This window comes from Festucalex cinctus, chromosome 10, assembly GCF_051991245.1.
Source record: "Festucalex cinctus isolate MCC-2025b chromosome 10, RoL_Fcin_1.0, whole genome shotgun sequence".
Classification (NCBI taxonomy): Eukaryota; Metazoa; Chordata; class Actinopteri; order Syngnathiformes; family Syngnathidae; genus Festucalex; species Festucalex cinctus.
This window is the reverse complement of record NC_135420.1, coordinates 11,840,485-11,867,228: the sequence shown is the minus strand read 5'-3', so window position 1 is coordinate 11,867,228 and position 26,744 is coordinate 11,840,485. Positions and strand designations below refer to the sequence as shown.

The following is a 26,744-nucleotide window of genomic DNA, read 5'->3' as shown; positions in this document are numbered from 1 at the left end:
GACTACTTTTTGATCTTCATATTAACCCGACTTGATATTAAGGTAGAGATAATTTAGTTCATGGTTAAGGACCCATGACAATTACATTTGTAGTTTTTAAAATGGAGCTTGTATTTATTCACGTCAATTTTCTGTACTAACCATTTCAAGACATTAAAAAAATATTTCATAATGCATTGAAACGTTACATTATAGCTCAATTATTTTTAAAATAGCAACCTTAAATACTTATGCATTGTAATTAGGGTTTAACTGAGATCACTGTTATGATTGAAAACCATCAACTATACTGGCCTAATCACATTAAGGACATATATTACTCAACATACATTCATAAAATTATGCTTTTCAAATCAAAAATAGGTTTTTCGTATTGCATTGCACAATGCACATACCAAATCCAACTGAATTCCCGTGTGAAACGTCAACAATTTAACACGAATTTCAAGTGAAACCCATATAACATTTAATACATTTCAGAAAACATCTGTCTGGCAGTGGAGAAAACATTCACATTGGTCATACATAGCACACGTAATGTCCTCTTCCTTTGAGAATAAAAGCCCATCCCACAGGTGAGCCAACCGTTCTGTTTCAAGTGTAACAGGTTAGAAGTACATTAATTAAGTAGGCAGCGTTTCACACCTGAATCAGACATTTGAGCAACTCGTTTTTTTTTGTGACTCATTGTAGTCTATTCGTGTCGGTTATGGCTTTTCAATAAGTCACATGCGTTTGGATTGAACATGTTTCAGTTATGTGATTTGGCCAGTCAAGTCAGCTAGGTTTTACAAAGAAATAGAAACAGGTTAAAAAAAAATAATAATAATCCATATTTCTTATGTTTGAGTGTTGTTCACACTATAGTACTCAATTTTGGTGCTTCTACAAAATAAAAAACAAATCTTTAAATTTACTTCACAATCAACTAATAAACAAATATCAGACTAAATAATATCAAGTAATGATGTCCCACAAAAAAAAAAATGTTTTCAGAATAGATACAACATCAAGGTAATTAAAATGGTTTAAAAACAATTTAGAGAATATCAGCCTCAATTGACTGTTTTTTGTTTTTGTTTGTTTGTTTTTGAAGTGCAAAGTAAGAATAAGATTGCAACCATCAACACCTAGCTCTTTTGGTTAACTATTTGAGGATGCATCAATTATTGCTTTACAAAAACAAGGGCAAAAGCAGGCTTTTTTTTTTCATTTTATTTTTTTTATTTATTTTTTAACCTGAGTCAAGAGCGCAAGGCTACGTAAAGTGTGAAAAAGCAGTTAACACAAAGTAACAGTCCCTTTTCACTGTAGCAAAGATATGTTGCTATAAACAGCATGCTTGTAGTTTGTCCTTGCTACCTTGTCACAGTGGTGTTTCTTCTGCGCTGGTGTCAGCTGTAAAGAATGATCTTTGCTGCGTCGTTTGGATCTACTATATTGACACAACTCAACCTCGGCGCCACAATTATGAACATACAAGCTGCTGCGCCTGCTTTTTTTTACGTTTAAGTCTAAACACTTCCATTTCTCTCTTGCTTCTTGCTCTTGTGTGTGAGGCGCCAGCAGAGTTCGCATAAGAGGGTTGTTCATCATCAGTCTGCTCCTTAGCAAAGTTGACAAAGACCTAGGCGATAGAGAATGATGTTTATTGTGGTTCATTCACATTTCAGAGGAATGGCTCAAGCAGGCACGTGCACACATAGCCACTAGGTGGTGCTCAAGCACCTGCCCTTTTACCCTGGATGGAAACAAAAAGTGTCCTTTTTGTGATTTGATGCAAAATTATAGATGAGTTCAAAACATGGCTACTGGACCAAGGTTTTTTTTTTTTTTTTGTTGTTGTTTTTTTTTTTTTTTTGTTGTTGTTTTTTTTTTTTTTTTGTTGTTGTTTTTTTTTTTTTTTTTATAATAGACCAGAGGAAAAACTAAAGAGAGGAAGGAAGGAAGGATCGATGAGGCAGAGTGAGATCCATAGAAACCAGTACATCCAGTCCGTCAAAGTGGAATCCAGCACCAACCAAACACCTCCTGCATGGTTACAAAACCAGAGTCTTATGCCAACCCCAGAAACCTCAAACTTCCAATAAATTGAGGAGATCTCAAGTGACCAGAGGAAAAACTAAAGAGAGGAAGGAGGGAAGGATAGATAAAGCAAAGTGAGATCCACAGACACCAGCACCCACTGATTCAACGAGCTGCGGGAGGGAGAGGCAAATTCTGTTTGAGGTTCAGTAGATGCTGGTGCGATGGATCTGGCATGTATAAGGACCGCCACCAGAGAAAGAAGCCGTCAACCGTGGCCCAGCAAAGCGAGCACCGCCCCCCCGGAATCCCCCAGGCCGCGGCAGCCCCAAGGCCACGCCCACGCCACCCGAGCGGACACCGGTCGGCAAGCCGACCCAGACGGCCGAAACACCCACGCCCCAGCCCCGGCCCACACCCCCGAGCCCAAGGCCGCAGAACGAGGCCCGGCGGGCCCCCACAGCGCCCCACCGGTCCCCAGCCCCCCCCCCCCCCCCTACTAGGAAAAGTCCAATCATCCTTGAATGTAGCATTAGTAGAAACATATTTATGATGTTTTAATTTTAAATTTGTTAAACATAAACAAGAGGACTTCAGACATTTTACAACTTGCCTTAAATACATGTATAAATGATATGCTTAATTATGTTTACAGGAGGAAACGTATATTTTTTTAAATTAAAGAATTATACCTGTAATTCAACAAAAGATACCTCGGCCAAATCTAATATTGGGGTCTAAGGAACTGAGTGGTAAAAGAAAAAGCGGGTAATCGAAGCAGCACATACCATCCACTTGTTAAAAAATAGTGAACATCCTGCCAAATGAGCCTACAAGTTGTATATGTCTAATTTGTACCTATACGTACAGGTTATACAGCAGTCTGCTCGCGAGATGGGAGGAGTAAGATGGCCGCCCTGTGGCTTCAACGGTCCATACAGATCAGATCAGTTGCTATAGCTAATGTTAGCTTATCTACAGTGCTAGCTTAGTAATGCTAGAGCTGCAATGTATTGTATTGAAGCTAGATATGCTGTCCTTCTCTTTGACTATTGTATATCACTACTGCGCACTTGGACAATCGTGTGTGATTACAAATGGCCATGATTGAGAAATGACATTTTTAGCAATAATCAACCTAAACAAAGTATTCCTAATCTTAAACTTAAAATCCTACAAAAAAAACAATGTGATTCCTGCCCTGTAAATCCCAACAATATCTCTTTACCATTAAAGCAAGAATTTCACACAATCATAGCACACTCATTCACACGATACAGTCTGTACAACAAATGTTCACTGTTTGATGTGAATGTTCACCTGATCCAGGGTGGTTTGTGAAACAGAGAAGTCACTGATGCCGAGCTCCTCATAGTTGGCCAGCACGCCAAACACTTGAGCCAGGCAGCAGGCATGCACTGGAAGCTGGAACTGCTGCACGTTCTGGTGGCGCTCCTTCAGCTCGATCATGGGAAAGGTGTCCTTGATGTAGTTGTTGACAGGGCACGTGTCTGGATCGGAATCACTGTCTGCCAGACGAAGGATGATGGTGTAGCCGTCACCAAATCTGTTTCATTAACAAAGGGAAGATATTTGTAGGCTTTTCCAGGGGGGTTTGTTATAAATTCACATCAACATTTATTATAAATGTTTCAAACTCCAGTTTATAGATTTGGTAGGAGCTTGCCCAACACAATGAAATCCAACAAGACACACTTAGGACCGCCCCTTCATTTGAATAACATAATCATGACAGCATATTCACACAATTAATTTTAGTTACCTGTTCTTCAAGTGCTGCACAGAGCCAAGACACTGGAAACGGCCATTGACCATGATGGCCATTCTGGTGCAGAGAGCCTCACATTCCTCCATACTGATCATGCAAGTGAAACATACAAGCAATCACCTTTCGATTATACTCCGAAAGAGTACGTTAAGCTTTGATGTCAAATAAATGGACTGCTTGATGAGCGCTGGTGTCATGACAGATGAGTTTATGATGGATAAATGAATATCCCCCTCTACCTGTGGGAGGTCAGAACGACAGCTCTTCCCTCTTTGGTGAAGCAGAGGATGCAGTTCCACATGAACCTTTTCGCCTTTGGATCCATGCCAGTGGTGGGCTCATCCTGAGAGCAAAGATGAAAATATAAGAATGTTGAGACTGTTCAAGAATATACAAATCTACTTCTGATTAACAAAAACAAAAAACATTCACTTGTGAAAAAAAAAATATCTAATTGCGGCTGTGGTAAGTGATGCTATTAAAAAAAAAAAATATTCTATTGCTCTTCTATTCTAGTCTATAGTTCTATTGCTATAAAAACATAGAACTTACCAAAAGAAAGATTATAGTCTCTTCTTTCATCAGGAAAAAAGTATATTTCTATCTGCTTCCGTTTTGCAGCAATTAGCATAAATACAGCTAAGTTTCATCTTTATTCAGAAATCTGTTTAAAACTGTGGGCAAAACAGCTTGTTGCAACATGACCCTAGTTGATCTCTTATACTCTGCTGCCACCTGCTGGACGTTTTTGTAATAACTACCATTCTCTTCAGTTCAGAGGCTGCATCAAATCCTTCTGTATGCTCTAGCATAAAAAAAAAAAAAAAAAAAAAAAAAAAAAAATACATTTTTGGGACACTGGTAGTATTTAAAATAGAATGTATTTATACGTTTTTGGGAGAAAATGATTAATGACCAACTTACACATCAAATACAACAAACACAATAAGGTTACATTTTTGCCTCATTTTTCTGAAGTCTACCTTGAATTATTACAAGATTTCGTTCCATCACATTAAGTAGTATTAATTACGCCCTGAAGTCGTGTCTCATACATGACCTTGTTTACTAAAACCATTTCAGCCATTGAGATGAGCTACATGACTCAGCAGATATATCATCACGCTAACTGCTCTGCCCATTCCTATTCTATTTATTTTAATTTTCAGCTAAAATGGAAGACACACCCCTGATACTCAATATGAGAAAAAGACAAATTCACATCAAAGTTTTATTTAGTTTTAATAGATGTTTTGGCCAGTTAACATAACAGTTAATACTGCTAGCATGTATCCATGTGGTCAGCCAAGGAGTGCTTGAATGTGATTGGGTACTTGGGCACAGACACATCCGAATTAGAAGAGGGTATGTACAATTTGTTTCACTTGTTTTTTTTTTTAATCTTTATCCCTCCCCTTAAAAAAAGAAGAAGAAAAAAAGAAAAGAAATAATCAGATAAGGTGTACAGGTTATTGGTCACAATAATGGTGGAAAATGTGATGAAATTATTTCTTGGTTTATTTTTTATTTTATTTTTGTAACCCCCCCAAAAAATATGGAATTTGAACAGGGGGTGTAAACTTGTGTACAATTTTTGTGTACTTTACCCACATCTGCCCCTATGTTATCATATGGCAACACTTCAGATGTCACATGCTGTCTTTTTTTTTTTTTTCTAGTTATCATTTACAGCCACTTTAAAGTCACTATTATCTCAAGCTCCATGTTTGTCAATTCTCACCAGAAATAAAACAGGTGGAGCGCCAATGAGAGCGATGGCGGTGGACAGCTTCCGCTTGTTGCCTCCGCTGTAGCTTCCAGCCTCTTGCTTGGCATACTGGGTCAGTCCCATTTTCTTCACGCCCCACTCAGCCACCTAAATGACAATTGTTCAATTGCGTGACATCCTGTTGAGAGGCCCTGATAAGATTTCGGTGAAATCTAATTTAAAATAACAGCTTTGTACCGCAGTGACAGACTCCTCAGGCACGCCTCGTAGACGTGCATAAAGCTCCAGATGTTCGATGCCAGTCAAAAGGTTGCAGATGGCGTCAAACTGCGGGCAGTATCCCATCAGCTCGTGAACTCGGTCCAGCTCCCTCAGGACACTATGAAATGCAATGTTTACTGTACTTCATAGGATATAACCATTGCAAAAGAAGATGGCGGAGAAAATATTAACCTGTGGTGGTTGAGGAAAGCTTCTCCAAAGGTGATAGAAGTGTCTCCCGTCAGCATGCGAAATGTAGACGTCTTCCCTGCGCCATTGACACCAAGCAGGCCAAAACACTGGAGGGCAAACGTTGCAGTATATAAATAAGACTTTCAAAGTTTGAACTAGTTCTGCCTTTCAAAGTTATAAAGACCATTCATTTCTTAGGGCATATCTCAAATGAAAAAGTAGATGACTTGTATATTCACCGACCATCCACCATATTATGAGAAACCCAGCACAATTAAATGAAGTTCAATACAAGAGCTGATTAAAATGGTGTTCTTATTCTATGCAGGGAGTCTTCATGTTTCTCACTCACCTCTCCACAAGGAATCCCGAGGCAGAGCTGACGGACTGCTGGCTTCTGGCCAGCTTTGTAAATCTGACAAGATGTATAGCAACATGATTTAGTAAATTGGAATCTAAGACCATTGACAAAATAAAAAAAATATCACTTTGGTTAGGTCAGTCATGGTGAGGATGTCATCATTAGCTTTGCCACTTTTCACCCGCTCTCTTTCCCTGGCCACATCCTCATCCTCGGGGCCAAGAGGAAGCTTTTCAGACGGAAATGACCACAGCCTAAACAAACAAAACCACAACTATTTGATAGCATCTTTACAATTACGACACTTGAGAAGGAAGTGAACCCATTTTTTGCATTCAAATCAGTCTACACAGCAGAGACAACAAGTGTCTCTCATCACAATTGAGCATACCTGACACACGGCAGGCAAACAGAGGACCGACTAATGAAGAACTTGTACTGCAGCAATACGGTGAAAATAAAGAAAATAGCACCCTGTATTGCCATAGCAAAGAGGTTCTTTCCAACAAAGTCCCACTCAAAAGGGTCCAAGGTCATTGTCATGCCTGAAGAAGAAAAACACAAAATCAAGCAAGTTCTGGGATTACTTTATTTGCACCAGCTACAGCTGAACATATCATTAACATAATACTGTACATAAATGTAATATAGATGCACAGTTTCTGCATTTGAAGTATTTTATTTGGCTGACAGATTTTTTTTGTGTTAGCCTTAATCGCTCTGAATTCCATAATTTCCCACAGTTGTACGGTGTTCCACAGGGTTCACTTCTGGGGCCTCTGCATTTTATGCTGCCACCGGGTTCCTTAAGAAAACACGGTAAAATGACTGAAATTATCTATGCTGATTTTAAAAAATAAATAAATAAATAAAAATGCTTTCTCGTTGAGGCCACATTTGACCTGTCTTGAAGAACTCAAGGTCTGGAAGGCACTGAATTTCAATGAAAGAATTCATGGTGTTTGGTTCCAATGTTGACTTGGGCCCCTTGGCGCCTTATCTCAAGCCATCAGTGTCAAACTTGGGTTTTAAACAGGACAGTGATTATAAACTGGACCGAAAAATTGGTGCTGCTGTCAAATCGAGCTTTCTTCAGCACTTTGAAACAGTCTTTCAATCTTCAGTCTTTCTAGTCAATCTTTGCCTCCGTCAAATCTTGGCTTGATTATTGTAATGCTTTTTTTGGAGTCAGCCAATCCTCCCTCAACATCTCCAATTGGTCCAAAATTTTGCTGCTGGCTTTCTAACTGGTGCTCATAGGAGGGAGCACATCGCTATGGCATCCCTTCACTAGCAATGAGACTTTTACTTTGAAAAATTTAAAGGTGAGGCGGTGTGGCTCAGTGGTGGAGTTATTGTCTCGCAATCCAAAGGTTGTCGGTTCGATCACAGACTGTTGTGACCATGTCGAAGTAGATACTGAACCCCAGTTGTGTCTGATGCTGCGTCATCAGTAGTTGAATGTGGTGTCAAACTGAAAAGCACTTTAAGGGCCTTGTAAGGTGGAAAAATGCTATTTAATGAAATACCAAGAGTCTATATCATCCACAAGACATTCAAGAACCTACTTGAGCAGCTATCAGGTTTGCACTGTCTTACAGTTATGTAAAAAAAAAAAAAGTTACCATTTTAGCAACAGATATGTGGTGGTCACGGGTCATATTTAGACATCATGTGGTACGACGTGAAAAAAAAAAAATCTCCACCAGAGATTTATTTTCATTATGATTTATATTACTTGCGTGGCTATTGGTTTATTGAGACGGCGAATTGTTGGCCTCATAACTTTGATTTAATTTAATATTATGTGGTGCGACCAATGTAGAAAGCTTTCCGTGATGGATGGATGTCCTAAATTATAGATAATAGTAAAATTGTGTATAATAGTAAGTAATAATAAAGAATACATATTTTATGTTTTATAATAAAGTTTAAGTAACTCTGCTAGTGAAATCCTTATCCATAAATGACCCCAATTCAAAAACTGCTATACCTAGTGTCTGAGCGATGTCAGCCATGGCTTGGTTCTTAGCCAGGTCCATGAGTCCTCGTCCCAAGCAGTAATGAGGGAAAATGAGTAACAACTTCTTCAGAATGTTGTTCACCTCAATTAAATGCTGTAACGGTAGAAATCACACAAAAACGTAAGCAACATTTCAAAAATGGAAATGTAGTATGTGAAGTCTCAGACAAGTTCAGTTCACAGTCTCAGTTGTATTTAAAACTGCATATATATATATATATATATATATATATATATATATATATATATATATATATATATATATATATATATATATATATATATATATATATATATATATATATATATATATATATAAATAAAAGAAGGCTGACTGATGATTTTACCTCATCGCTAAACAATTCCAAAACATATGTTGCAATGCTGCCATTAATTCCAATGAAGAGGTTGACAGAGGTCATAACAATGTAGGCTGTACTGGGAACGGTGAACACAAAGGATGCTGGATACATCAAGGGGGTGATGGACCACCTAAAGTAAACACAAATGAAAACGCATCGTCTTTTCGTTTGTAATACAGGGCTATGTACGAGTACTACAAAAAATACAAAAATTGCGCTAAATTAAAAATAGTAAATGTGATGTGTTTAAAAATGAAACTTGAGATATTTGTGTATTCTAATTCTATACTCGAGCTAATTCCCTTTAAAATAATATATAATACATGGAAATAACTAAAAAAAAGTTACAGAAATTTCAATGTTGCAAGGTTGAAATCACTAATTTTGAGAAAATGACATTTAAAGTTTGCGCACCACAGATCTTTCAAAGTCCATTGGAAAGTCAATACCAATACCAGGTATGGACATCATCTAATATTGTAACCCTTTAACTTTTATTGGTTGCTATGTGCATTTATATAAATCATTTGTGAAGTAACATTAATAAGGTAAGGCAATCCGGGTTATTTTGATGCAGGTTTTGAGACGCGCTACTAAGTACAAGTTGGCTCAAAACATGCAGAAGCTAATGATGTGCATTGTTTACTAATCACTTATTTTCATGCACTTGGACATTTTAACCCTTGGGCTGCTGGGAAATAAAAATAAAGAGAATTTTTGGAAAAAAATCTCAAAATTGACATTCTAGACCACCCAGTCTATTTTTGTCATCTCAAAACTAATCTCTGCGGCATACGCCTGATCTTGGGAGAAGACATCACATATTTAAAATGTCGGGAAATATGTCAGTGCTGACATGGCTCACACTAACGTGTGTGCTGATCTTTAGAAGGTAAGAGTAAAGATGTACACAAACTCTGCCAAATTGTACCCGTATAAAAGGAGGAGCAGGATGAGAGCCGGCAGGTTGGTCTCTGAGACGTATGCCTTCTGCTGGAAACCGACGAAGATCAGCACCACAATAATGGCCGGGATGCTGTAGTTCAGCTGAAGCGATGGCAAAATACAAACAAAAACAAGATGAACACTCCGGCCTCAATCATGGGTGGTTGTGACCATCTTGCTTCAATATTTACACAATGCTATCTCGAGTTTGGTTCAACAAGTGTAGTTCTTGTATCTTTACTAACCATGTCCCAGCAAAAGTTCGCCACCCAGTAGAGGACCGGTTTGACGCTACTGACAAACTGGAGGTGCTTGGCTTTGCTGGCTCTTTCCTCAATCAGGAAAAGCACAAAGCTGGCTGGCACAAAGGACATGGCAAAGATGACGCAAACAGCAACCACAATGTCCACTGAACTTGACACCCTAAAAAACAAAAGAGGAAATACCAAATTATAATTGTAACAATTTATTTACCAATTCATTCTTATAAGCATACTTTCTCGACAACCAGAGAAGCAAGATAAGCACTGACTGATTATTATCTAAACAAATCTACCATGCATAAACATCAGCCATATGGTACTCACTTCATAACACCGCCACGCTGCTCCTTGGTGAGGTTCAGTGGGTGACTATAGGCTGTGATGCTTGGTCTTACTGCACCATGTTGTATTCCGGCTCTGAGCAAGCCATTGTTCAACACATTAACAAATGACACCATAGCATGCCAGCCCTTGTTATTGAACCATAGCTGTATGCAGCAGAGAGACGTGAAGAATATATCACATACATTTTCCCTTGCTTGTGGTTTGGGTATTTCATTAAAGACTAATGAAAAAAAAAAAAAAAAATCTACCTTGACGTTATTTTCTGCATAAAGACGTTCCAGAAACCCGGTCAGTTTGTTTAAAAATTGATTCAATGCACTATCCTGTGTAGTCAAAAATGTTACAGGACAGGTAGAATTAAAGGATATATATATATTAAATAGCATACAATATAGCATACCTGTGAAACTGAGTACTTTGTTTTAATCGTTGTGACTGAATCGTCAACATTAAAATCCTTAGATGAATTCCGTTTTCCTCCGAGGGAGAAGCCCCCATACCTGCAACACAGTGACTTCAATTAACTCCTGAAATAAGACAGCCCGCGTGAAAAGTTGAGTTTTCCTTTGAGTCATTTACCTAAGTTCATTCGCCAACTTCTTGGCCTTCAAGCTGTAAGAGAACAGTTTTTTGGTGGGGTTATATTCCATCAGTCAAGATTCAGCAATTCAGAGTTTCAATGTTGTATGCATGCTATGTACCTTAAAATCTGAAAAATATAAAATAGAGCTTTGATAACGATGTACTGAGGCAATTTTCTGAGAAAACCCCCAAAGCTTTTTTTTTTTTAAATCACTGTTGCCGAAGATGAGTGATTGCCTTTAAAGGGGAAGTCAGCCCCTCAAAAAATTGACAATATGTTCTATGCAGCCCCACTAGTCTAAATACATTATTCTGGTTAATATTGCATTAGTGGAATATGAATTAAGTAGCAAAATGCAGCAGTTTTTTTTCTTAATCAATATCAGAAGGTGCCCATTTTGCCACTTGCTGTCGAGTGAAAAGACATCACAGTTGCTCAGGACTCAGGTAACGACCAATCACAGTTCAGCTTCAGAAAACAGGTGAGCTGTGATTGGTCTTTGCCGGAGCCCTGAGCAACTGTGATGTCATTTTCAGTCGACAGCAAGTGGTAAAATGGCCGCCCCCTGAGATGGATATAAACGGCTGGATTTTGCTGCACAATTCATATCCCACAAATGTAATATTAATTGGAATGTCATGTTGAAACTAGTGAGCTCACATATAACATAGTATTGTCAAGAAATGCTTAAGGTTGACTTCCCCTTTAACCAGCTCAAATGTAAAATAAAATGAAATATAATTCAATATAATTTAAAGGTATGGCTCAGACAGAAAAAAAAAATGAAATTGAGGAAAATGAGTATGTGCAAAGTAAAATTTATTTGCATTAATGTTAATATAGGCGGCACGGTAGTCGAGTGGTTAGCACGTCCGCTTCCCAGTTCTGAGGTCTCCGGTTCGAGTCCAGGCTCGGACCTTCCTGGGTGGAGTTTGCATGTTCTCCCCGTGCCCGCGTGGGTCTTCTCCGGGTACTCCGGTCTCCTCCCACATTCCAAAGACATGCATGGCAGGTTAATTGGGCGCTCCGAATTGTCCCTAGGTGTGCGTGTGAGTGTGGATGGTTGTTCGTCTCTGTGTGCCCTGCGATTGGTTGGCAACCAGTCCAGGGTGTCCCCCGCCTACTGCCCAGAGCCAGCTGAGATAGGCGCCAGCAGCCCCCGCGACCCTTGTGAGGAATAAGCGGTCAAGAAAATGGATGGATGGATGTTAATATAAAAACAAATCTAAAGAAAACAAAAAAAATACACCTATGTATTATTTCATGTACCTCCTTAGAATTTGTGAGTAGGTCTTCACCAGGTAATCTGACATGTTATAATTTGTCAGATTTTGTAGGGTGACACCATCCCTTGTGATCTGAAATTGCAATATTAAAATCAAATTCATAACATGGTGAAATCAGGAAACATTTAACAGAAGATGCTGCTCTTCAAAAATAAAATCATATGTTACTGTCCCATTTCAACAGTTTTACTGTAGATAACAGTCTTTGTTACATATTTTTGGACTGTATTTTATTACAATATTTTTTTAAACAATTATAACACCTGAATTTCCCATGTGGTGAGTATTAAAAATATTATTTTACCGATCCCTGCAATTTATAGTAAGTTGGTTGTTATTGTCAATAAATGTTCTGTCCATCTGAGGATGTGACATGATGACATCATACTAACCTGTGGAGGGGGTAGTCCGCCAGCCCCCTCCGGACATTCTGGGAGCATCCGTTGCACTTCCTCTGTGCTGCACTGACAGTCAGGAGAAGGCCTCTCCATAGTCCAGTTGCCTGTACTGAACATTTGCCTGGTGGAGTAGGGGACCTGAGGCTGTTTGAACAATCTTTCCTGTTTGCCGTCAAGCTGGTGGGCCCTGCGGGAACAAAGCACGGTGACGTGAAGGTATCAAGTTTAGTCCAACACAAACAGAGCATTAGGAAGGTTTAGCTTGACGACAAAGCTGCCCTAATTGGAATCTTACGTGATGATGCTCGTCTTGTTCGCCAGACACTTGTTATTAAAAGCTGGCAGGTCCAGCAATGCTTCCTTAAGCTTCTCTATGGCTGGATTTCCAGGATCATCATTGCTGTAAATATTTAATCTCAGGTTAGACCAGTGTTTCTCAATTCCGATCCTCAGGACCCCCTAGCCAGCCTGTTTTCCATGTCTCCCAATTGCAACGCAGGTGAGGCTCGTTATCAGGCTTCTCCAGAGCTGGCTGATTAGCTGTCATTGGAATCAGCTGCATTGGGAATTGGGAGACATGGAAAACAGGCTGGCTAGTGGGGCCTGAGGACCGGAATTGAGAAACACTGGGTTAGACTAACAGTTAACAAGGTGTCACGATAAAAACACTACATCATGACAGGCTGATTTTTACAGTGGATGAGGAGCTGAGGAGTGGAGAACTTATAAGTAGCAATGCTGTTTTATGAAGCAACATATCAGGGGGCGGCCATTTTGTCACTTGCTGTCGAATGAAAATGACACCACAGTTGCTCAAGGCTCACGTCACCAATCACGGCTCTGGTTGTGAATATCACAACACCCAACTATAAACAGGTGAGCCGTGATTGGTCATTACCTGAGCGCTGACCAACTGTGATGTCATTTTCAGTTTTTCAATTTTCGCACCAAGATGCAAAAATAAATAAATAAATAATACAGGTGGATTTGACTCCAGAATATATTAACTATTGTAATTAAATTTGTAAATTTAATTTCCCCTTAAAGCAATCAAGTATACAGAGCAAACTGTGTATTTCAAGTATACCTGAAGAAGGTGTACTGTTCTCCATACATGCAAGGCTGGAGCTCCAGGGCTGGGTACTTCCTAACTTGCAGTATTGTACGACTGACGAACAGAACGGCCAGCACAAACACAGCAGGCAGCACAATCTGTAGCACACAATGACAGTACAGTGAACCCCAATTATCACGCGGGATGTGTTCCACACCCACTCGCAACAGGTGAAAATCCGCACTATTGAGAGACACTTTTTTTTTTCTAGTTTTATACCTCCCACATGCTTTAAAAGCTTTCAAACATTAAAATAGAGTTTTTAATAATAGTAAATGTATTTGAGCACAAAAAATAGCAAGCACAAAATGTATATATAATTATGTGTTATGAATGGCATTGGAAATGTCAAGTCAAGTCATATAGCGCTTTCAAATGTTTATGCACATGCATTCATATTTATACTTAAAGCAACACAGTGGAAGAACACTTGTTTTTCATTTTTGAGTGACACAGGCAAGGTTATTCTAGTTAACTAAAACTAACGAAAAAACTAAAACTAAAATTCAAAAAACATCCGTTAACGAAATAAAATAAAAATGAAAAAACTTAAAAAAAAAAAAAAATGAAAATAAACTACATTTTATGTTTACAAAACTAACTAAATCTAACTATAATTGTAGCAAAAATGTTCTTCGTTTTAGTCTTTGGCATTTCATTTAATGCATGAGCATTTGGGTATGATTTTAAATGTGACATTAAGTAGATTTATTTCCATATTAACCAGAATAAGGACGTTTGAAAGTGTGTCATACAGAAGTGACGTCATCAAGCAGCAGCCAATAGAAAAACACCTTCAGATGACATTGATCCCATGTGTTTTTTTTTAAATATTGCGCACAAGTAATACTTTAAAAAACAAAACAAAACAAAACTAAAACTAATAACGAAACTAACTAAAACTAAGTAATTATTAAATAACTAAAACTAATAAAAACTACTGCGTTTGGATGGCAACCAGTTCAGGGTGTACCCTGCCTACTTCCCATAGCCAGCTAGGATAGGCTTCAGCACCCCCTTGACCCTTGTGAGGAGTAAGCGGTTCAGAAAATGGATGGATGGATGGATGGATGGATGGATGGATGGATGGATGGATGGATAATAAAAAAAAATAACAAAACCACCTTGAAAACTAATGAAAACTAACTAAATTTTAAAAAACAAAACGCAAAACGAAATAAAAACTAACTAAAAATGAAATTCAAAAACTATAATAACCGTGGACACAGGTACATAATACTGACACACAATTGTCCGGCTGTTTGCTGTTCATTTTCACCTGAGCAAAGAGAGCTCGACGGCTTCTGTGAACATACAGCCATCGTTTGATGAAGAGAGCTCTCAGCTGCTGCCAGATCAGCTGCCTTCCAGTCAGGGTGGGACCGTGGCCAAGTCCAGTCAGCAGGTCTGTCTCAGATCCTGTCACAACACATTATAGGTTACTAGTTAGGGACAGGTAAGCCATTGTTTCTCTTAAGCAAAACTTTTTTTTTAGTTCTGAAATGATTGAAAAGTTTAAAGATGAAACAAAAAGGAAAAAACAACAACAATCATTTCTGCTAGTTGCAAAGTGGGACTCAAGAGTACACATATATACCCACCTCTATTCAGCTCTTCATGTTGCAAGCGCTGAGGAGAAACAGCGTGTGGCTCGGATTCTGTTTTAACCTCAGTTTCCTCCGCCACTCGTATGAAGATCTAGAAAAGATATTACTGTGGTCTTTTTTTTTTTACACAGAGTACTTTTGTAGAAAATCCAAGATTTTGACAGAACATTTGTTGAAACCATATTTGGATGAGCGTTTTTAATTTTTCTTGTTCATTATTTAGGATACTGGTTATGGCACCACCTGTTCTGTTGGCATGAGTATGACAACCTGCAAATGTGCTTTCATGAGGTCAGAGATTTGCTTACATCCTCCAGTTTAGTGTCAGATAAACCATAGCTGATAATTCCAATCTCGCTCAGCTTTTGATCCAGTTCAGTCAGGAAGGCAGCCATGTGGCTTGTCTTGGAGACTTCCTGGGGTAGATTCAACACAGCCTCACGCCCTGAGTCTTCAACCAGTCTGGAATCAGGAAAGTAGCGCTGTGCCAATGACAGTAGTGCTTCCATGGCTACCATATAGAGATCAATGTGCACAAAAAGTCAAGAAAAAAAAACACAATCAGTACATATCTCAAGACAAGAAAAAAAAATACAGAATCAAACTGTAGCCAGATCTGATATCTACTTTTTAACCATCTTGTTTCATTCACATTGAACACTCACATGAGCCATTGTCCACAATAGGCAGACCGATGTCTGCATTACAGGTTCTGGGTATTTCTCCATTCTGTAGTAAATGGCTATCCTGAAAAGATTTGTTTGCAAATACATTATACATGTTTGAAGATATTTTCTGAAAACCTGTGCAAAGACCAAAACTACTAGTAATCAATTGCAAAGATAGCATTAAGTGTTTTTCACCATTTCGGTTTTCTAGATTCTTTTTTGGGGTGCAGCTAAAAGGGCAACCTATGACACACTTGGGTGTCCAATATGAGTCATTCCTGCCACATTGTATTGTTTTTTATTTATATTTTACACAAGGTCCTTCCTAATCCACAACGTTATACGAAAACTTACTTCAAATGTGGTGAGAACATGTAAAAAAAAAATATGTTGGTAGTGATAGTGGTGTTGATACCTTTTTGACAACAGTCAGGGAGTAGCCAGATCCTAGTTTAGATTTAAGAAAAAGTGGTGATCCACAGCAGCACAGTTTCCCGTGGGAGATGATGGCAATGCGATCACCAAGTATTTCTGCCTCGTCCATGTAGTGAGTAGAGAGGATGATGGTTCGGTCTGCCAAAAAAAAAAAAAAAAAAAAAAGACAAGACAAATATATTAAGGTTAATAAGCCCGTACCACACGGAGGACCGAACATTTGCGAAGCTAACGAATGATGATTTCACGTTAGGCTTCGTTCAAGGTTGTAGTGTTTTCTTAACAGGCTTAATATTCTTTCTTAATATTTCACCTGACAGTGACAATATATAAATTAGGATTAGATGCTGCATCTTTATAGTATAGTACATTATACACACATTACAGTACACTACAGTACATTACCTTCACTTCTCCCGTCTCATGGATTGAAGGCTGTCTCCATGACAACGCGACATTATGCTGCTAGGACATTGATGTGCACACACATCCACAATAACATGCATAAACGTTTACTACTGGCACCCAAATACACCCCCCATCTCCCCAGAATTTCCAACTCTATTGAAAGAAAAAAAAAAAAACAGTAATGTTTGGACCAATTTTATTTTCTATATTTCATACCCACCTTAAGCAAAAAAACAAAAAACAAAAAAAAAACAAAAAACCTCAATTTCCACTTCACCTTTGCGATATTTCAGCAACAAGTCCCAAATGCTCCGACGGGAGTACGGGTCCACCCCTGCTGTAGGTTCATCCAGAACAACCACCTTGGAGCCTCCGACAAACGCTATTGCCACTGACAACTTCCTCTTCATGCCACCTGGTAGCGATAGTAGGGCGATTAAGGGTGGACTTAATACAAATGAAGAGAACCAAAACCTATTGTCATATTTGTTAAACTGTCATGATGACCTCATACTAGGACATGTAATTGATGTTTGATTATGAAATATTGTTTCTGCAATCAAATTAAGAGGCACAGGATGGTGCCAGAGAGGGTGGATTTTTTTCACTGATTATTTTAAACATGTAATACACTACACTCATTTTTTTTTTTTTAACTCTCTTCCTTCTGGGGAATGATTGTGTGCGTGCCTTGGTGGATTAACCCTGTTTTTTTCTTTACCAAACCAGAGACAGTTCAAATAAGTGGAATTCAAAGAGGCCAAACTCTTTGCAGTGAGCTTCTGCCAGGAACACCATCTCATTTTATAAAATGCTAAATAAACACAGAATACCAACATCTCCAGAACCTGCTGAGATTTAAAAGCCTTTCGCAGACAAACCGAAGTTCCGAATTCCTTATCATTTGCCCCTACTAGCTAAGCTTATCACTGATACATCCGCTGGTGGCGAGCCATATGGTTTTTACATGTCTTGGAAGTTATACACGGCAAGAAGTTTCACGTGACAAGAGTGACCCCCAGCAGTCATCATCGGAATTATACTCAGTACAAAACCCCTTTTAAATCCAGGTTAAAAACTTTGCTTTTTTTCTTATACCTTTGATTAAGGACTTTTAAACAGCTTTAATTAATCATGTTTTTTTCCTTTTTAATTATTTTTATTATTATTTTAAACTTCGCTAAATGTTTTAAAAGTTTGATGAATAATGTTTTAATATTGACAAAGTATGTTTGTTTTTTTTGTTTTTTTAGTAAATTTGTAACCTACTTTTATTTTCTCTTCTTCCTCTGAATGTTACTGTTTGTTGATGCTTATGTGTTGTCTTTCCTTGTGTAAAGCGCATTGAGTTGTCTTGTGTATGAAATGTGCTATACAAATAAACTTGCCTTGCCTTTTGGAATTAAAACTTATTCTATATAACATGTTCAACTGGACTAGTCTGTATGTACCTGGATGACACCAAATGATTCATGTCATGTTTGTGTGTACAAATGTTACATCTCAGGTGTGCTGTGATTGGTCGTTACCTACTTCCTCAGCACAGGTGATGTCATATTCAGTTGACAACAAGTGTGTTTTTAAAGCTATTAATTGTACTTGAAAACTATTGAAGTTATCAAATTAATTCTGGACAAATTAACTTTATACTGCTCCAAATAGCTCAATGAATCAAGTATCCCTTTAAGTAAAAGCAAACGTGGTGCCCCTACAGGTGACTGAGGGAATTACGACTTCCTCTAATGCCATTCAAATTATTAATTTGTCGCAAACAATGACCCAATTATCGCTACAACTGTCAGGTCATACTGACAGTTTTAGATGTGGAGGTAAAAAAAACACTGCATAAAAGCATTTTTTTGGTTGAGGGGATGGTAACTGCCCCTTTAAGCTTTGCAGTTTAAGTAATTTTTCTCCATCCAGATGATTACCATACGTATGAGCTCACCAGAAAGGGTTTTAGTCTGGTCATGACGTTTGTGAACAAGTCCAACTATTTCAAGCCAAGAGTCAAGCTCGGCCCCCACCTCTTCTTTCGACATACCCTTTAGACGTCCATAAAACCATACATGCTCCTCCACTGTTAGACTGCAGCAGAGAGACACACAGAGAGTCATCAATTTCATTTATTGTCAGTGAGTAGCCTAAAGCAATTATGTTTTTTATTGTGCTTGTATTCAGAGAAGTTGGCTCTTACGTAGAAAGAACAATTGAATTGACTCGAGATTGTGTATCTAATTTTAGCGCCAGTGAATGTAGCAGAAGCATGAAAGTCCTTACCTATCAAACAGGACATTATGTTGTGGACAAAATCCTAGAGTCCTACGGATGCTGTCCATGTCGTAGCGGATGTCCAGCCCTTTAATGTACACCGTGCCCGAGGTGGGTGGGAACAGACCAGTTAATACAGATCTGCCAAATAAACACATACACATTCTGTAATTATATAGTGTTAGAAAACTACACTGGTAAACACTGAGTAGTGTTGAAAGTACTCTACACTAACGTCAGTGTTAAAAATTTAACTCGTACTAACAATTCACTCTGGTAAAAGGTACTTCATTTATATATAGAATTTTTCCTCCTTACAAGGCCCTCAAAGTGCTTTTGACTACTTATGACACAGCATCAGGAGCAACTTGAAGGTTACCCTAACAGTGACAGAATAACAAGATTTCATGGAACACTGAAAATCTAACACTGACGGATTTGCTGTATAGTTAAACAATCCAAAACTCAATCTGCTTGTACATGGTGGTAGTTTTTCCCGCTCCATTGTGACCCAGAAATGATGTGATCTGTCCCTCATAGAACTTCAGGTTAAGGTGGTTGACAGCCAGCTTGGCTCCTTTCTTGTAGATTTTCACCAGGTTACATATGCTGACACCAAGGATCAGGTTGCTTGGGTCAGCTTCAATGCGATCTACATACACACAATTGCGATAAACAGACCATAAACTGTATGAACAATCGATGCTAATGTTAAATGACAGTATTCTGCCAATCAAATGACTACAAAACAAGTATTTTAAACAGTATTGTGAAAGAAGTGAAGTCTCACCTTTACCCTGCCGTGAAGGGGCAGGGGGGATTGGCATGCAATCCTCCAGCGGAATTCCCCTCCAGTAGTTGAGATTAAAGAGGAAGTTCCACGGCCGGGGCATGCCAAATTCACCTGAAACACACATAATGTCCACCACTCATATGATTTGTCCTAATACCAAATAAGTCAGTAATTTTTTTTATGACAGCACACATGTGGACTAAATTGAAAAAAACATCCCACAATGGTCACTAAAATCACTTAAAGCTTATAAAAGCAACAACAAAAATATTGAAAATTAAACAATCAAAATCAGCCATTACTTTTGAATCATCGTTCAACAGAATTATTTAAAGGGGACAACCCACGGTGGATGACTGGTTAGCACATTTGCCTCCCAGTACTGAGGACGCAAGATTGAGTCCAGGCTCCAGCCTTTCTGGGTGGAGTTTGCATGTTCTCCCCGTGCCTGTGTGGATCTTTTCCGGGTACTCCGGTCTCCTCCCACATTCCAAATACACGCAAGGCAAGTTAATTGGGCACTCTGAATTGTCCCGAGGTGTGCTTGTATGTGTTGGATGGTTGTTCGTCTCTGTGTGCCCTGCAATTGGCTGGCAACCAGTCCAGGGTGTATCCCGCCTACTGCCCAAAGCTGGCTGGGATAGGCTCCAGCACCCCCGCAACCACTGGGAGGAGCAAGCGGTTAAGAATGGATGAATGGATGGATGGATGGATGGATGGATGGATGGATGGGATAGGCTCCAGCACCCCCGCAACCACTGGGAGGAGCAAGCAGTTAAGAATGGATGGATGGATGGATGGATGGATGGATGGATGGATGGATGGATGGATGTTATAAGTGACCTCACTAGTCTAAACATGGCATTCTGATTAATATTACATTTGTGGAGTATGGGTTATGCAGCAAAACCCAGCCGTTTCTATACATCAGAGAGGGCAGCCATTTTGCTACTTGCTGCCGACTTAAGATGACATCACAGCTGCTCAGGGCTCAGGCAACGGCCAAACACCGCTCACCTGATTTCTGAAGCTGTGCTGTGATTGGCTGTCACCTGAGATCTGAGCAACTGTGATGTCATTTTCACTCAACGCCTTCTGATATTGTGGGGGGGGGATTTTGCTGCTTAACTGATATCTCACTAACTCATATGTCACTAACGCAGTTTTAACCAGAATGCCTTATTTATTTAGACTAGTGTTATTGTCAAGAATTATTTTTTTTTGGAGGGTGGGGGGGGGTGGGGGTTGACTTCCTCTTTAAAGAAAACTAATGAAACAGACCTGGACATAAATGATGTCACCTCTATAAAAGATTGAAAATAAAATTCTAGTTTGCAACACTTCAAACACAAATGGTAGCTTTTGTTTGTTACATCCTTTGTACTAGCATCCACACGTGTGCATACTCCTTTCAAAATAAAAGCACAGCATATCACTGAGTCACTCACATGCCATGGATACGAAAATATCTTACTTCTGTTTCTTTTAAAAACGAAACGAAAAGAAGTTTCATTCTGCTAATTATTTGTTGCATTTTGCAAAATGACTATATTATGTAATAAAAAGAAAGTAAATGGGACTCATACCAGGGAACACCGCTTCGATGTACCATGCTGCCACTGTATAGATGAAGGCGTCCACATAAAGCATCCCTATTGATGTAGCGAAGTTGTATGAGTCGCCCTCCACTGGACTGGACATCATATTGTACCACTGGATCCCAATTCCTTGCTCCTCATATATAGAAAAATACTCACAGGCCAACCCAAAGGCCACAGGAGACAGAAAGCTCTGAGAAAGGTATGTAAATATAACAAACAATGTTTTGCAATATTAAAATGATGCATTAATATATAGCACAGATGAAAGCCCGATGTTCACATTACTTTCACTTACAGCAAAAACTTTACCAGTGGTTGTGTTGCTTTCTTTCAACGTCTCAATCAGTACGTATGGAAGGTAAAGGGTAAAGTATATGAGCCCACCACAGGCGGCAGCCATGTTGGCCTTGGAGAAGAAAGTACTGATGAGGAAGCACTGTGCGATCGTAGCAGTGGCAAATGCCATGAGCAGAACAAATATGACAAGCAGATCGCTATGTGGCAGGATTTCGCCCCACTAGAGACAAGAGAAGGGAAATGTGACCAAAAAAAGACCATGTTGAAGTTAAACTGAGAAGGGAAAAATAAATGTGACACTTTACAATGTTGATTACTGAATAAATCAATTACACTTAACAATGGATTTCAGATTTATTCTGTTATTTATTTTGATGCAGTGAGTGAGAACTGTTCTTGCCTTAAGCAGAACAAAAAGGAGCACACTCGACAGCAGGAAAGGCACAAGACTGCTGATGAACCAGCTGAGCCACAATGTTCCTGTATTCAGTCCCATAATTTTCATGGTTTCTTTCAGCCTGGCTTCCTTCTCGTAAACCATACCCTTAATGATTAACGCCACGGAATAGATCCAAGCCAGTATCAAGAAAAGTGGCAGGCTGCGATTCAACACTCGAAGAAAACTGTGAGAAAGAAATGTTATTTTAGTTGGAGAAAGGGTTGTCAACACCATTGTGAATTTAGTAAGTAAAGCAGGTGGGAAATAACTAGCGATGTTGGATTGCACTTTTTTTTATCAGACCATTAGCACTACCAGTACGAGTACTCAACTTGAACAGCCAGCCACAGAATACCACTAGTACTTTTGACACATTAAGATTTCCCTTGACAGCAAGTGGCAAAATGGTCGCCTTCTGATATTGATGAAAACTGCTGGATTTGCCTGCTTAACTCATATTCTACTAATGCAATATTAACCAGAATAGCCTGCCGTATTTTAGACTAGTGAGGCTGCGTCGTACATATTTTAATTTTTTTTATTTTTATTTTTTTTAAATAATTGCATGATATAGAAATCCTGATGTTGACGTCACGTCCCCAAATGGCCGTTAGCGCAGCCATTTTGGCACGATATAAACCGCATCTGCCACTTTGAGTAAACAGCAAATGCCGCACTTGAACAATGACTGACAGATGTTGTAGACCAACTGCCACAATGAGAAGCGGCAAAAAAACAAAAACAAAAAAACAAAAAGATCAGCATGCGCCAGGCTACCATAAGAAGAATCAACATCTATAGCCAATGTTGCACTTTGTATATGGTGGCTGAATCAGCAGATGCTAACTGTTAGCAAATGCAAAATGTGGGGAAATAATCTGTTTCAGTCATTTGTGCTTCTATGGTTTAAGGGATATTACACAGCTGAATTTAACTGACCAACACAATAAAGAAGATTTTTTTACGGCACAAATGACGGCGGCCGCGGCTTATTTAGCAGCTAAGTTGCTAACGCATTGAAATAACACAGCAACACTTGCGACAAACTGCCAACTTCGATGGTATTTTAAAGGGGAAATAAATCTGGATTTAACAAACTTGTCAAGCCTTTGTATAATCAGATTTTAAAGCGCTAACCGGCAGGAGAGGAGGTAATAGCAGCGTCGCCGAGGTGAAAAAGCACTCATGGCACTTCATCGGCAATCTAAACATGTCCACCTCGTGTATGTATATCATGTCCTTTTCATCAAAGAGACTGTCAATACTCTTGGGCGGAAAGTTGACAGATAAACGCCAGTATTTATATTTAGCCCTCCGAGGCAGCCCTTATTGGCTGTACTAAGTGGCTAACATACATCAATAACACTGCAACACTTGCATAAAACTGCCAACTGCGATGGCATTTTGAGCACACATATAGGGGAAATAAATATGTATTGTACAAACTTGCAAAGCTTTTGTATGATCAAATTTGGAAGCACTCAATAGATGCAATAGAGTGGGTAATTCCACATTATCAGAGGCGCCAAAACACTTCCTGACACTTCATCGCTAATGCATCATGTCCACCTCGCGCATGTATTATGTTGGTATATGTGGGCGTCTTAGCTCAAAATAAATGTGTAAAAATGGCTTCAAACATACAGAGTTTTGATTTGAATTTTGACTTTGCACGACTTACGTATCAGCCACAAAACAGGGGTATGGCATTCGCTGTACGTAGAGGCCAATGTTGTGTTGTGTTTTTGTCAGAATACGGGACACTGCCTTGTCTAGCAGGTCCTGAATATATACAAAGCCGCGCTGAATGTAGCGACTGTCTCTTTCCGGACTGGGATCCCAAACCCTAAAGAAAAAACACCATGAACAATCAGCATGCTCAGAAATATTGATATTTCATTCTGAATTTTTGAGGAACATATTTGGTTGGAAGTTTTGAGTTGATCTGTACAGGGTATCAGTATATTTCATGGACATACCCACAGTATATTTCATTTTTAATCATTCAAATTTGGCAGGGTAGTTAACAACAGTCTTCCCTGCGTTTTGTTAAAGGCGGGGTCTTCCGTTTTCGCTCAGGAAAATGCACTATATAAATACAGGATGTATACCCATGAACTCCTTCTCAATCTACACCTCTGAGCTTCTGTTAATGTGTGGTGGTGATTTTTTTCCTAAACCCTCACCACCCTAGCCTGTATTGTGCCATTTTGTGTTTGTTTTGTCAAGAGCAGGATGTTTCTGTGGACAGACAGTTGCAGAGCGCAGGGTGGGGGTCTCACTGTCTGCAGACGGGGCTGAGCGAATTTGTCATCTGGATGACATCACTCCCACAGCAACTTGACAGCACGTACGGATTTTTTTTCACTCACTCACACAAGAATCTTGTGTGAAATGGCAGGAAATTATTGGTGCAGCGTTAATGGGCTCCAATGTCGTGGAGGGCGAAAACTAGCGGTTATCAGTTTATCCCTCACTCACTCACACAAGAAGCTTGTGTGAGTGCGTGGAAAATGGAAAATAAAAAATACGTGCGTGCTGTCAAGTTGCCGTGGGAGTGACGTCATGCAACCGACAAATTCGCCCAGCCCCTTCTGCAGACAGTGAGTGACAGGCCCCCCGCCACCCCCCCACTCTGCGATTGGCTGGAGGGGTAAACAACTGCCTGTCCACAGAACCGTCCCACTGTTTACAAAACAAACACAAAATGGCAAAATACAGGCTGGGGGGTGTGGTTTAGGAAAAAAAAAATCACCACCACACATTAACAGAAGCCCAGAGTTGTAGATTGAGAAGGAGTTCAGGGATATACATCCTGACAGGATGATCCTGTATTTATATAGTACATTTTCTTGAGTGAAAACGGAAGACCCCGGAAATATTTTCACTTTCCAGTGACACTTTATCTGACAAAAGCATTGTCAACTAAGTCCTCACCCACCTGTCTTTGATGAAGGCCGTGCTGGGAATATCATCAACGCTCATTCGGATCTTGTAGGTGACGTTGGGGGGCAGCTCGGCAGAAGAAGAATTTGGAAGCATAAACACCACACCTGCCCACAACTGTGTGTCCTCAAGGAGCTCCAAAGCCCTTTCGACCAGCTGATCTTCACCCGTCAACCCCTCCAACTTGTTGATGACGAGACACTATTGGAGACGAGAGGAGGCGTTTAGATGTGCGCTCGCTCTCTGTAGAATACAGATATATTCCAAACCTGGGTGACTTGTGCAAGATAGGTGATTGTGTTATTGAGGCTTTTGTAGATGTCTTGCCAGGTTGATTTTTTTCCAGGCACTCTCTGAGCATTTGGTGAAGGATTGGACAAGAAATGTGCCAGCTGTGAGGCTGTCCATGGTGGTTTTGTTTGTGCCAATGCCTTGTTGAGCTGATTGGCAATGTTTGGCAGCTGAAGTAAACCCTGCCCCCCACACACACATGCGCACACATTAGTAAAAAAAAATAAATAATTGAGGTGTCAGGTGATTGAATTTTTTTTATTGTTCATCACATGACTTCAATAGTTAACTCATGATTAATCACAAATTATATATCTGTTCTAAATGTACATTCAATTGTACAATAACACCCCCCCCCCCGCTATGTTTTAATACTCTTGTTTACATAAAAGTGGGGAAAAATTTTAAACTAATAGAAATATGGCTGCATCTTTTAGTCATTGATACAGTAATTTCATAATAATTCATAACATTGAGTTAAAAATTAAAAAGAAGTACTGTACTGTAAAAAAAAATGAGTGTGATATTGATTTGTGTTAAGGTCATTTTTCTGCCACTAGATGGCATAAATGTAAAATGGCGACAACTCAGTGCATTATTTTCATATTAAGAGCTATCTAAGTTTTAACATGAAGTAACTTGTGAAATTCTGCACATTTAATATAACTTGACCCCAGTCTGCTAAATTTTGACGTCGACGTGTTTGCTGTGTTGTAAACTGGAGTTCCCTCAGTACAAGCTTTCCAAGTAAGGGGCGGTTCTTAATCCCACGTTAAAAAAAAAAGAAAGAAGAAGAAATTAGTGGTGTTAAAGGAACATTAAATTAACTAAAAATTAACACACTAATTTTGACACCCCTACTAAAAATATCATATATGTTTTGACATAAATAAAAAGACATTAGCTTCCACGAACTGATTAATGTCAATGGGGAGTCAGACCTGCAAGAGTGGAACCTCTACTGTAGTCTCCATGTTTTTTTTAAATTCTGGCCCGACCTCCAACCAAGCCTCATTCACATCCTTGAAGATCTCCAGGTCTTGAAAAGTCTGGTTCACCTTCAATTGACAGAAAAAAATGATTAAGTTTTAATAAATGCATTTAATTAGCATATTTTACTCTAATAATGCTTAGATCATATAATTGAGTCTACAGTTGACCTCTTTCATAACTTGTCGAACTGCAGGCGTGTCTGGTGTGTACAGCAGTTTTCCACTGAGAATAGGTTTAAGTGTTTGCCATAAAACACGGGACACGGGATTGGCATTTAGACGTTCAATCAAGCTCTTGCAGAAAACTTTTAGGGAAGGAA

General features: G+C 39.2%; 1 protein-coding gene across 2 annotated transcripts in view; it reads right to left on the bottom strand.

The window, feature by feature from the left end:
* Positions 1-350: 350 nt before the first annotated feature.
* The window catches only part of abca7 (ATP-binding cassette, sub-family A (ABC1), member 7), a 34,969-nt gene continuing 8,575 nt past the window's right edge, over positions 351-26,744 (bottom strand). The window contains exons 10-49 of one of the 2 annotated variants that reach the window (XM_077535482.1): positions 26,593-26,729; positions 26,374-26,490; positions 25,411-25,614; positions 25,137-25,342; positions 23,877-24,041; positions 22,157-22,379; positions 21,755-21,976; positions 21,445-21,649; positions 19,856-19,969; positions 19,540-19,717; positions 19,075-19,206; positions 18,743-18,882; positions 17,072-17,209; positions 16,367-16,524; positions 15,949-16,030; positions 15,592-15,794; positions 15,278-15,374; positions 14,956-15,095; positions 13,650-13,774; positions 12,858-12,962; positions 12,557-12,749; positions 12,148-12,236; positions 10,875-10,907; positions 10,696-10,795; positions 10,544-10,618; positions 10,275-10,438; positions 9,933-10,110; positions 9,674-9,789; positions 8,728-8,872; positions 8,351-8,474; positions 6,749-6,902; positions 6,485-6,611; positions 6,349-6,411; positions 5,997-6,103; positions 5,781-5,922; positions 5,556-5,690; positions 4,054-4,157; positions 3,809-3,901; positions 3,346-3,592; positions 351-1,627 (exon numbers count right to left, since the gene is read on the bottom strand). In XM_077535482.1, the coding sequence (XP_077391608.1) occupies positions 1,469-1,627; positions 3,346-3,592; positions 3,809-3,901; positions 4,054-4,157; positions 5,556-5,690; positions 5,781-5,922; positions 5,997-6,103; positions 6,349-6,411; positions 6,485-6,611; positions 6,749-6,902; positions 8,351-8,474; positions 8,728-8,872; positions 9,674-9,789; positions 9,933-10,110; positions 10,275-10,438; positions 10,544-10,618; positions 10,696-10,795; positions 10,875-10,907; positions 12,148-12,236; positions 12,557-12,749; positions 12,858-12,962; positions 13,650-13,774; positions 14,956-15,095; positions 15,278-15,374; positions 15,592-15,794; positions 15,949-16,030; positions 16,367-16,524; positions 17,072-17,209; positions 18,743-18,882; positions 19,075-19,206; positions 19,540-19,717; positions 19,856-19,969; positions 21,445-21,649; positions 21,755-21,976; positions 22,157-22,379; positions 23,877-24,041; positions 25,137-25,342; positions 25,411-25,614; positions 26,374-26,490; positions 26,593-26,729 (5,639 nt within the window). In that variant the 3' untranslated portion in view covers positions 351-1,468. The remainder of the gene's footprint in view (positions 1,628-3,345; positions 3,593-3,808; positions 3,902-4,053; positions 4,158-5,555; positions 5,691-5,780; positions 5,923-5,996; positions 6,104-6,348; positions 6,412-6,484; positions 6,612-6,748; positions 6,903-8,350; positions 8,475-8,727; positions 8,873-9,673; positions 9,790-9,932; positions 10,111-10,274; positions 10,439-10,543; positions 10,619-10,695; positions 10,796-10,874; positions 10,908-12,147; positions 12,237-12,556; positions 12,750-12,857; positions 12,963-13,649; positions 13,775-14,955; positions 15,096-15,277; positions 15,375-15,591; positions 15,795-15,948; positions 16,031-16,366; positions 16,525-17,071; positions 17,210-18,742; positions 18,883-19,074; positions 19,207-19,539; positions 19,718-19,855; positions 19,970-21,444; positions 21,650-21,754; positions 21,977-22,156; positions 22,380-23,876; positions 24,042-25,136; positions 25,343-25,410; positions 25,615-26,373; positions 26,491-26,592; positions 26,730-26,744) is intronic. The other variant, XM_077535483.1, reaches the window with a different exon arrangement.